This window comes from Varanus komodoensis, unplaced genomic scaffold (genome assembly GCF_004798865.1).
Source record: "Varanus komodoensis strain SLA01 unplaced genomic scaffold, ASM479886v1 scaffold14_1, whole genome shotgun sequence".
Lineage (NCBI taxonomy): Eukaryota > Metazoa > Chordata > Lepidosauria > Squamata > Varanidae > Varanus > Varanus komodoensis.
In genome coordinates this window covers 6735920-6748058 of record NW_025335438.1, presented here as the reverse complement: position 1 = coordinate 6748058, position 12139 = coordinate 6735920, and the positions used below count along the sequence as shown (strand labels likewise).

At 41.4% G+C, this 12139-nt stretch overlaps 1 protein-coding gene across 1 annotated transcript; it reads left to right on the top strand.

Moving 5' to 3' along the window:
- The first annotated feature begins 405 nt into the window (after positions 1–405).
- Positions 406–5352, top strand: MRPL53 (mitochondrial ribosomal protein L53). Its single transcript, XM_044424193.1, has 3 exons — positions 406–532; positions 2562–2674; positions 4895–5352. Exons 1-3 carry the CDS (start codon positions 432–434, stop codon positions 5020–5022), a joined length of 342 nt encoding a protein of 113 aa, XP_044280128.1. The 5' UTR covers positions 406–431; the 3' UTR covers positions 5023–5352.
- Positions 5353–12139: the final 6787 nt, after the last annotated feature.

The following is a 12139-nucleotide window of genomic DNA, read 5'->3' as shown; positions in this document are numbered from 1 at the left end:
AGGCGCAATCGCATGCAGGGGAAATCGTTAGACAGGGGAAAAAGAGAGAGTCTTTTAACTCTCAGCATGCCTCCTTTTTTCTGTGAAAACTTGTATAAGATTAATTTTGTTTGTCAAAATCGGCGCTTGTCTTTCTAAGAGTCTGAAACCTTCTCAGAAAGACCCAGAGTCACCGAGATGCTTTTTGACCGCGCCGACCACACAACTTCAGCTTCTGTACAGGAAGGTAGCGCAGCGTAGCACAGAGTAGTGGCAGCAAATCTTCCCGGACGAATTTGCAAAAATCTCGCCAAGAAGAGCAACACTAGTAAGCAAATAGGGACTACATTTCCCTGGAGGCTGTGCGCGCGAAGAGTGACTGTTAGTGGGCTTCTGGGAACTGTAGTTTTCCGGTTCTTCGAAGCGACTTAAAGGAAAGGCACTGGAGGAAAATGGCGTTCATCCTTCCGAAGAAGGCGGGCGTGTCGCTCAAGCAGGTGAAGAGTGTCCTCGTCAGTTTCTGTCCTTTTGAGTCCAACGTGGAAAGCACCAGGTGAGCACACGCTATTTAGCATCTTCATGCTCAACCTGGACATCCCGTCCCTTCACGGCTTCAGGCCCCCGGAATGCAGTGGAGATAGCGCAGGATGGGAGCCGTTCTTTGCAAACCTAGGGTCAAAACAGACGATGCTTTAAACGTGACTCCAGCAGCTACGTTGTATTTTCATTTTTTTTTCTGTAGAGTATGCACAAGATTCCCAATCCGGATCTTTAAAAACATCCTACTACCCCTTTCCCTCACTTGAGGGTCCCGATGGGACCCCTGTCCCTACTCTAGAATAACAATGCAAAGGTAGCGGGAAAGGGAGACGTAGTTTTTAGATATTCTTTTAAAGTCATATCTGTACTGTTGTCTAAACGTACTTTAAAGGAAGCCCTGCTGAAGGTGACGGAATTTATTTCTGCATAAGCATATTAGGGTTTCAGCAGTTTTCTCGATAATTTACATGGGTAAATCCCATTGAACGCATAAATGTTACATTGTTAATGGCAGAGAAAGAAAGGTGGTCTCAGGTGACTGCAAGGATCTGCAAGGAAGGTGCAAACTAGGCCTATTGCACATTGACAGTGCATATTCTGATTGTGAACTTTAGTTCATAATCTCAAGTGTGTTGGGTAGGATGGATAGGCTGTAATTACTTGATAGTTTGGGGAAATGCTCTTTGTATGTGCTTTGATGCATTTTTTGTGGGTTGAGAAATGCCCCTGGGCACAGGCTTTCTGAGTAGAATTGCTGTGATTTCTGGCAATCTATCTTTAACATCTGCTTGGCAGGCAGTAATTTAACAAGTCTTGAATGCTACTGATGGGATACTTATGGGAAAATGCCATCTGCTAAATTTCTAGCTGTTGTAGATACTTTAAATGTGTGTGAAACTACTGAGGGAGGGAGGATGAAAAATTACTGTTAGGATTCACTTTAATGTGTTGGGTGTGAAAGGAAGACAGTAGCATGCTGCTCTTCATTCCACACTCATTAAAGCTATTGTTTGTGCAAAGTTAGCGTGCTGGCACAGCACCAATCTAGGCCATGTGTCCTGAAGTGCTAATACTCAGCTCATAGGTGAGCTGAGTCAGTTGAAGCAAGATGCTTGTCTCATAGAAAACCACAAATATATGGGTGTTCTTTTTTACTTGCATCATACATCAAATTGGCTCTAGCAATAATAGCTCCAAAACTTGATACAATGGATAGGCATTTGTCATGAGTATTTCTTTAGAGAAAATCTATTTATTTGACTTTAACCATCCCAATTACAAATGGTTTTAGTTGTTTAGCTTTATGTTTTATTTTACTCTGCTTCCTTGCAATGCCTTACATTTATTTAATTTGTATACTTTTAAAAAAATCTTGTCCAATTCTAAAATCTGCCTGCATCACAGCAGCTTCAAAGTTGACAAAGATGTGCCAATGCAAATATGAAAAAGGACAAATAAAACCTCTACAAAATCCCAGAAGTTTAAAATTTCAGTTGATCTTATAAAATGATGCGTAATATTTTTATTCTAAACCATCGGCATTTATTTTGTTGACCTTAATTCATGTGTGATGGTAATCTAAAAAAGTATATATTGATTCAGTTCTTATGCAACAGCAGAAAATCTGGGATAATTTATCCAGAACTTGCTGTAGCATGTAATGGGCACATTTGGTGGTTAATTTGAATATTCAGCTCCTGCTTGTGCTGATTAGGGGTTGTTATATATCTCAGAACCTGGAACCTATAAGTTAATCATGGGTTAAACAACCTGCAGTTAGCAATCAGGTTTTGCATGCAAAAATGTACAAGTGTCACAGAACAGTTGAGAAATTGGTGTGGCAAGCTACTGACCTGTAAGGGAGTATTTATTGCCGTGTATAATGCAATCTTATCTACTTTGTATTGCAGAACATTGCTCCATCTAATCCTGAACATAGGTGTCTTTAGAATATTTTCATTTGTATTCTGACATTTAGTTATATAAGCCATTTTGCTCATCTGTGTTCTGTATGATCCTAATCTACATTTCCAAATTTTCAGGCATTTCCTTCAGTGTCTGTTTGTAAAGAAAGCATACACATCCAACATCAATTGTAATGTGAAAACAGATGTAAAGCATGATGGATCTGAACCAGTAATAGACATCACATTTGGTAAGAATGTATACTCCTTTTGTAACTTAAAATGGGATCACCAAGTAGTAGCTTCAAATAATTCTTTGGCCCTCAGTTGGCCCTACTCAAATTAATTTTCAAGTTGTGAAAAAGATAGATTCTACACACTACTCCAAGGTCTATCTCTTGGTTTTTGTACATCATATGCTAATTTTGTTATAGAACTGAAAACTTACAGCTTCTGGACTACTGTCTACTCTAGAGGACTGAGTGGCTCCTAAAACTACTCTGTCCTAAGGAAGTCAGAAAGTACACCTTTCTGCACCAGATTGCAGAAAAATAGTTCCTAAAAGATCTTAATGAAAGGAAAGTACAGAATGTAACCCGCTAGATTTTGAACCAACCTTCTTCAATGCTCCCTTTCTTTTTTATGAAATGTGCTGCAATTTTAGGAAGTGCCCTTGATGTGCAAATATTTCAGTTTGGTAAACTTCATATTGTGTCATGGGAACTGTGCTACTTTCCTTTGCTTGTGTGCAACATACTTTCCTTTCATTAAGCCATGCTAGATTGCACAAAATTAGTCCCACAGGTTGTCTCTTCCAAGGTTGCAACAAAGCTTGGTGCTTCAGTTTGCCTTTTCTCTCTTGAGTTGTTGAAGAAAGGCTGGGTAGTACTTTGATGTCACTAGAAGGCTCATTACAGCTTTTAGAAAGCTAGAGTTACTGTACAAATGAAGCTACTGTGTTAAGCACATTTTAAACACTTCATAGGCTGACAGATGCATGTAGCAGTGATGTCAGGATGCACGAGAAGTTGAACTACACTTCAGATAAGGGGAGGGAGAATTTGACGCAGGGCTACTGCTTGCTAATTGCACTTTATAACGTGTAGTTCTCCCCTTACACATAATCTATATTTTCCAAAATCCATATAGTATAATACTTCTCTAAGGCAACCTTAAATATAAAACTGCAAGTTGAGAACCAGTGTGGTATGGTGAATAGACTGTTGGCCTGGTCTCAGAAAATCCAGGTTTGAGTCTCCATTCAGCCATGAACCTCACTGGGTGACTGGGCTAGTCGCTTACTCACAGCCTGACCCATTTCATAGGGTTGTTGTTGTAAGGAGAAATGGAGAGGAGGAGAACCTTGTAAGCCACTTTAGGTTCATTAAAAGAGGAAAAAAGCAGGATATAAATGCAGTGGAATAATAATATCACTTCATCAAACAAGGCATGTTGGTCCACAGGGATGGGGTAGAATAGGAGGAGAAGGTTGGCTGGTTGTTGTAGTCATTATGTCTGCATAAGCAGAGTTTTAAGATGTTATAGTGGAAGAGGGTTTGCAGATACTTAGATTGAGCTCTGCCAGCTGATCATTTCAGTGATCCTAGGACAGCTAGACAGAAGGTAACAGGTAGTTGTTGGTCCTCCATTTATGAAAATAGAAAATCTGGCTGTTAAGTCAAAACTGTCTCCATCCTGAATGACTGGTAGAAGACAAAAGAAGAAATCAGTGTAGTAGTCTTTATATTTGCAAAACTGGAGGAACATGTTTACTCAAAGGTAAGTTCCATTGCGTTCAAAGGGGCTAACAACTAAGAAATTGGCTACAGGATTACAGCCTTAGGATACAATCCTATGCATATTTAGGGAAAAGTTCTACAAGTACCAGTCAGCTCTGCCTCCTTACTGGATCTCCATCTCAGATAGGTAACTCAGAACGAGGCAGGTAGTTCTCATCTACTAATAGGCACAGTACAAGAGAGGGCCTTTTTTCTGCTTTTTGCAGCAATAGTGAAATGTTTTCGGTCAAGGGAAAAGAATGTGTGATCCTCCATATGTTATCAGAGCACAGCTCCCATCATTCTTCACCATGACTGTGCTAGCTAGGGCTAGTGCATATTGTGGTCTACCAGTGTCCAGAGAGTGTCACTTTCTCCATCACCATTTTAGATAAAAGATAAAATGCTGCCCTGAGACACTGTAAAGGGCGGGATACAAAAACGTTAAATGAAATAAGTAAAAGTGCAGGGCCCCATGGACCTCAGTCTCATATATCTGCTGACCTTTTCTGGTTTTCAAGAGCATTGTACAGCAAATGACAAATAATAACAAATGCATTTATACAAGCAATCCCTCCAAGTTTTAGAAAGCAGTACTACCACCAGCATTACAGGTATCTTGCAACATTGAAAACAGTTATCTGAGTAGTAGTTATCTAGAGTTGTAAGGCATTGTGATTTTTTTCTTTACAGCTGATGGTGACAGACTGATTATGAAAGGAGCCAACTTAACAGCTAATGAAATGTTAAAGGAGTTCAACTGTAGATGTCAAGCCAAAGAAAACATGGCAGAACAGAAGTTTGAAAAAAAGAATGCTTGAAAACCAACAAAGGAACAATTAGTATACCTAATATGAACATGTGAGAACTCACATTGAACTTCTTCATTCTAAGAGAAGGCAAGGATTTTGCCATTTACCAAAAGAAGTATGGGGTAGATATGGACTTGTTCTGACAAATGAATTATTTCTTAGACCTTTCAGTTAGAGATTAAAATTCTAATGTAGCTTTTCTAGAAAATCTGCTATTGGTTCCCAAAGCTCAAGTATGTGAAAAGTCCATTGCATGCAATTTTGTTTTTTACTGGTCAGTTGTCAAATGCTGTATTTGTGTCCACAAATCTAATTATTAAATGTAAGCTACATATCAAAGCCTTTGTTTAATGGAAAATCACAGATTTTCCCACCCCACTCCAAACCTTATAAATTGTTTCAGCAAAAGGCCAGGGGTGGGTAACTTGTGGCCCAGATAATTTTGGATTGCAATGCCTATCAGTCCTAGCCACCTTCAGACTGCTGTTTCAAACAGATTACTGCTCCTGTTTTAGTTTGATTCAGATTTTTGAAACAAATTAGTTTATGAATTACAACCCTACCTGTGAGATTATACCAATTTGTTGCTATATTGCAGGGTTGGCCAAACTCACTCAGTGGAAGAGCCACATGGTAAATGTGGCTGCAAGTGGGTGCCCATGGGCTGTGGAAGCAGGCAGCAAACAGCAGGTGGCTCCTGAGCCTCAGTTTGGCCACCCCTTCTGTAGTGCTTGGAGACTGCAATATTTCTTGCCCATTTAAGAAAATTGATTTGATTCAGGGCCTTGTCCCTATATTAAAGCCACACCATATCAAAGGATGCATGTTGCTTCCATTGAGGGTTATCATGACAGAAAGGAGTATTTGCACAGTTTAGAGTGAGTAATTTTAGACTAAATGGCACATTTATTTTCTGTATTTAACAGTTTGCCTAGAGTAACCTCACCTTCTGTACTAAAATAAGCTGTTTTCTCAAGCGAGTTCTTTTGAAAATATTGGCACTATTCTCCTGTTTTAGAATTATCTCAATTACCTTGGACTCAGGAGGATTATATCTATGGAGAGATGCTGTGCTTGACCCAACAGAAGGAGTAGCAGAACGTTCTGTCTCTTGCTCCCTTTTATTGAGCAGCACAAACTTGATAACATATACTGATCAAGCAGCTTTTGAGCACAATTCAGCAGGGATAGCCTTAGGCCCCTCAACATAGAGGATTGTGGGCATCCTGTGCGGAGTAGGAGGAACACACATGCATTTGAGTCCACATGCATGAGCATGTTTATATTTCTGTCTTTAGGTGGATTGCAGGACAGCATTCCGATTCCCTTCTGAAACCTACCTGCCTCTCCTTCAAATCCCTTTAGTTGGATCAGGCTTGCTTTATTCTTTTTCCTGCATTTTAAAATGTTCCCTTTTTATTACTGCTGTTTATAATGTGCTCACCTGGTTCTGGTCCCTCCTCCTGCCTTCTATATGCTGACAAGTTAATAAGACAAAACAGATAACAAGATAGTCTAGAGAGATTTTGAGTTACTGTCTGACAGTTGAGTAATTGTGCTAAATCAGCAGCTGCAAAATGATACAGCAAATTCACCATGCAATGCAAAACTAGCTAGAGCAGTAATTTTGGGAAGCTGGCAAACTGACTCAGAGAAATACCCGCACTCTTTGGCTAGGAGTGCCTGCTTTTTAAATGAGTCATTGTACACATTGGATATATATGAAATTTGGTTTTATATTTGCTATGAATTGTTACTGTCACCCGGTAACCAGTAAGATAAGAGGCAAACCTGCTGTGTGTCACTTGGTGTGAACTTAGTGTCCTGACACAGTGTATGAAACATACCTGCACCTCTTCAAACCATCTGGGGAGCCTTGTTTACAGACCTGTTAGCCTTATGTCCATTGTAGGAAAAAACAATGGAAAGGCTCATAATAGAGAGAGATCTAGTGATGCTAGATAGGGAAGGGAGGCTGACAGCCACACAACACGGCTTCCGCGAAAACAGGTCCTGCCAGACAAACCTTGTGGAATTCTATGACAAGGTTTTGAGATGGCTAGATGGAGGGGATGCAGTGGATGTGGTTTACCTGGATTTCAGCAAGGCCTTTGACAAAGTGCCCCATGATATCCTGGTGGAGAAACTGAGGAGTTTTGGGATACACCAAAGCACTGTCCGGTGGATTAGGGCATGGTTGACTGACCGAAAGCAGAGGGTAACCATTAATGGGGAATCAACGGGATGGTGGCCAGTGACAAGCGGGGTCCCCCAGAGCTCTGTCCTGGGGCCGATCCTGTTCAGGGGTCCAAGTACAGGTTAGGTGACAAGTGGCTGGAGAGCAGCACTTGTGAAAGAACCTCAGGGTACTGGTTGACTGCAGGCTAAACACGAGTCAGCAGTGGTCAAGAGGGTGAACGCCACCCTTGGTTGCATAGCCAGAAGTGTGGCTTCTAGATCGAGAGAGGTATTACTACCACTCTATATGACTCCGGTGCGCCCACAACTGCTCAGTTTTGTGCTCAGTTTTGGGCCCCTCATTACAGAAAGGATATAGCCGGGTTAGAGTCAGTGCAGCATAGAGCCACAAGGTTGGTGGCCGGTTTGCAGGGGATGCCGTATGAGGCAAGACTGAGGGAACTGGGTCTCTTCAGCCTGGAGAAGAGGAGACTCAGAGGGGATATGTTGACAACATACAGGTATGTGAGGGGATGTCACATGGAGATGGGTAGAGACCTGTTCTCCCCTGCAGAGGAAGGCAGGACGCGCTCCAACGGAGCAAAGTTCAGGGAGCCAAGGTTCCATTTGGATGTCAGGAAGCACTTCCTGACAGTTAGGACCCTGAGGGTGTGGAATGGGCTTCCACGAGAGGTTGTTGAGGCCCCATCGGTGCGGGTGTTCAAGGATAGGCTGGACGTGCACATGGTGGGCATGTCGTGAGCAGAGCTGGCTGGAGCTGGGGGTCAGACTAGATGGCCCGGGAGACCCCTTCTGACGCACTCTGTTTCTATGTTCAGTCCTGCTTGCTTATGGCATACTGTGACCTGGACTTATGCCTTGGAAGGTTTGGGTTAATTGGACATTCTACTGCTATGAACTGTCAAGAATTTAACCAACATATCCTGACCATGTCACTTTCCAGCCCTCATGTGCATGCAAGCTGGGGATTCATAGGATTCATAGGAGTTCAGATAGTGCCTATATATCTGAAGGGCACCAGGCTGGGAAAATGGTCAAAGAGCTGCATGTAATGCAGGCACAGAGGTTGGGGGCTGCACATGTCAACATGCTATTGGCCTGGTAACTGCAAGAAAAGAGCAGTTTGCATCTAGATGGCCAGGGGAGGGAGTACAGAAAAGGTATAGTAGAACCTGGTGAAGCGGGACATGCATAGAAGAGCTGCATTTAAAGTGGGGAGCACAGAGTGAGTTGCACACTTCTGCTATATTGTGCTGTAGAATTTTGTGAATTTGTACAAAATACTTTCACAAGAGGTTTTTCGCTGAGCATGAATGGGTAACATTTACTGAATTCCGGTCCTGCCTCTAAATTTGGAAGTGATGACTTTTATCTCCTCCATCCTCACAAAAGCATACTAAGGTCATTTGTTCCCATATTAAGATGGAAAACTCAGGTAGACAATGAAACATCTCTCTAAGGCTGAACTGGGTATTATTTCAAGTCTACATTCAGGAAATCAGATACATATATAGCTATCTAGTTCAAAGTGTAGAACTACAGCCCAAATCTGGCTTCAGATGGCCACAACCCCATTCTCTTTGGCTGAAATAAGACCCTTATCCTTGGGGTGTGTTCTTTTGGTAGGATCAGAGTACAAATCACAGGCATTCTTGGGGAGAGCCACTATCAGTCAGACTGGACTAGACTGAACAATTAATTTTGTTCCTACAATTTTGGGTCAAAAGGAATTTTAGTCCAGGGGCCAAAAAAGTTGCTTGTGCATACCTTCTAGAAGCTGTACGCCAGCACTGGGTGGAGAGCTGAAACAAAATTTTAAGTTGAGTCAAAGCAGTGTCTCTGTACCCATTCTTTTGTCTCTGTCCCTCTCTCTGCATTGGATTAATCTCTCTGCATTGTGAACACAAAGAGGAAAAGGCAGCAAGCTGGCATGAAGAAAGCAACAGTTCCTTTCGCTGTCAGCTTACCCCATCACCCCTTATGCAGCCCCTCCGCCACTTCTCCAGAGTTTCCCCTGCTTCTCAGTTGGAGTGTTTTCTCACAGTAAAGATTTTATTTATTTAAAAGATATATAGGACACCTTTTAGAGGCAAATCCTAATCATGTTCAAGACTTTAAGGGGGCATGGATTTAGCCTCAGTTTGTACAAAGTAAAGACATTAAGGAAGGCTGAACCGAGGCTGGGGTATAATCATGTGAGATGTCATGGTCTTGCAGGAGACTTGGTGGACCATGCCTGCTGCAATTCATATTTTCAAACTATGATATAGGTACTAGAATTTGAATGATATATCTACATAGTAATGACACAGATGTGCAAAGGAGGGAGGGAAAAAGCTCTCCAAACCTGCTCCTTGCTTCTTTGATAGATGACACTATCACTCCTCGCTGAATGTACTCAAACAATGTTGTGCTATCTTATCTTTATATATCTATTTTATCTTTATATATCTATCTTATTGCTTTGGAAGAAAGGCAAATGCCAAAGGGGATTTTTTTTTTTTGATATGCAGGGCCAAACTGACAAAAGATTTGGGTGACTTTAATGCATGATAATTATCTTAACAATAAGCTGCAGTGTTCAGACAAAACTTCAGCTTTTGAAATGAGTCAGCTCTACTTGCTTCATAGAGCTTCTGCAGAAATCACCAGATTTGCAGCCAATAGCAGTGGATATCTTACCAGTGCTTACAATGGATAGGCGAGTTAGCTTTTCTTTCTAGGGAGGCTTGTGACTTCTTTTCCAGTGGGGCTCCTAAACCATTGCAGCTTTTATTATGAGTTTTATAGGAGTGATAAATGGTGCTAACCCCCATCTTCAAAATAAGCTTATCACCAAGGAGCACCTCCCCTTTTGATTTCCAAATCTTTCAATGTATTACTCTCTACATAAAATAGGAGCTTTCTTTTGAAACAGACTGATCCTTATACTCAATATGTATGTTTACTCAGGAGGAAGTCCTGCTGAGTTCTCTCAGATCTTTTTTGGAAGCACGTATTTAGAACCGAAATCCAAATAGCTGTAATTCCAAGTAACTTGACTTAATTGGGTAGAAAACTTGAGCACATATTTTTTCAGTAAGAGCTAATGTTTTCAAATACAGCTGTGTAAACTCTAGTCTATTTTTTGAGAAAACAAAGAATTATTTAGAAGGACCTGGTTTAGTATTTTAAAGATGCCTCAGGACCACTGGGCTAAGTGAATGCATTTCATCTAAAACGACAGCAAAGCTTTTGTTAGATTCATCTTAAATAGAAGTTGTCATAAGAAATATCAACAATATGTAGCTTAACTTGCTTTCTTGTTCCCCAAGCCAGTTTGAGGTCTCTCCCTCCAACAATTGATTGGGTCTCCTGCCTTTTTGAGCCCCATCTCAGAGGAAGTTTCAGTTCCTTGAATGCAGCAAATTTTCAATCTGATGGGTACTCAACCATCTCACTATCAAAGGGAATATAATGAATATGAAAGATTCTGTGATTATCAAAGGTGCAAGAAAGCAAATTTTTTTCCTGATTTCAGACTTGGCCAAATAAACCCTTGCTCCTTGCACTTACATTAAGCAAGGCAGTTGCTTTTCTGGTTGCACAGCTACTTGCTGCAGTGACTGACGGTCTGGTAATTTACCACCATCCCAGAGTAAGAAGGAAATGAAGTGTATGTGAAAGTGCATGTATGGGGAAATTTAGTTTTACACAAGAACTATGTCTTTTGATAGACAAAACAGGTAGGTTGGCTTTTCTACATCAGTCATGAGTAGATGTAGGGATACTGGACTTAGGGATGTTGTGAAATCTTCACAGTAATCTTTGAGAGCCAGTGTGGTGTTGCCGGTTGGAGTGCTGGGCTCGTGGCCATGGAGATCTGGGTTCTAATCCTCACTTAAACCATGACGCTCAGTTGGTGATTTCTCATAGGGTTGTTGTTGTGAGGATAAAAACTGTGTAAGCTCCCCTGGGTTTCTCACAAGAGAAAACAAGGTGGGATATAATTGCAACATTTATGCACATATTTATAGAATATTTAAAACTATTTCTATTTATAGAAATATTTAGCAAACATACAATAATATATAGGCATGAAGATGGAAGACAGAAAATCTTAAAATGACTAACATCCGTACAGAGGCATTTGTATAGAGGTTTCCTTCATGTAGTGGCAGCCTCAGAGCAACTCTGTACCAGTCAGAGTCACCAGTATTCTCCACACCGCAGACAGGTTGGGAGGAACTGAGGCGGAGGGTGCATGTTAGCCTAATGCATGGCAGAGGAAGGACTTTCTTATTCCTGGTTGGATCTCTTAGTCATTCCCTTATCCCAGCTCTTATCAGATTGGAACTTTAACCAAGTGCCTCCCAGTTAATAATTGTTTTGAAAGCATAATGCCTCCCACTGAACAATAGGCAATGCCAGCCATTGTTACCTTACAAACTTTCCCATCTTTGGTGTAGCCAGCCTGGCAAGAAAAGTCATGGTGGCCCCCTTTGGCTGGTCTTGTCATCAGCTGGCACCTCTCTGTGGATTTTCCCAATGGCAACTGAACTGTGCAATGTATGGGGAATTCCTTTTTCATCTGTCATTTTCAATTTAATAATCAAGTAGTCCTCTTTCTAGAAGCAGTTTGGTCTATGTTCATAGTAAGGGCCTGGCCTTCAAACATTGCTGTTCTGACTCTCCATCATCCTTTGTCGGTATGTACGTAGCTGATACATCCTAGGCTGCCAAACTTCAAGGCAGGAAAACCCTGGGAATAGGAAGGATGACTGTAAGGGGACTTGAGGTAACTTGTCTCTGCAAGACAAGCCGCTGCTTCGACTTCATGTCTGCAAGGGAAAGGATAAGGAATCTGTGGGCATTGAGTTCTTTGAATCTAGAATAGATGAACAGTCCCTTTTCTTGTGCAAGAGGATATGGAACATGCCTGTTCAAA

Bases quoted from the DNA above. Each gene is read 5' to 3' on its own strand.
- MRPL53 (XM_044424193.1), top strand. From the start codon at position 432: ATGGCGTTCATCCTTCCGAAGAAGGCGGGCGTGTCGCTCAAGCAGGTG. The intron at 533-2,561 runs GTGAGCACACGC...CCAAATTTTCAG, and splicing joins TCCAACGTGGAAAGCACCAG to GCATTTCCTTCAGTGTCTGT. The intron at 2,675-4,894 runs GTAAGAATGTAT...TTTTCTTTACAG, and splicing joins AGTAATAGACATCACATTTG to CTGATGGTGACAGACTGATT.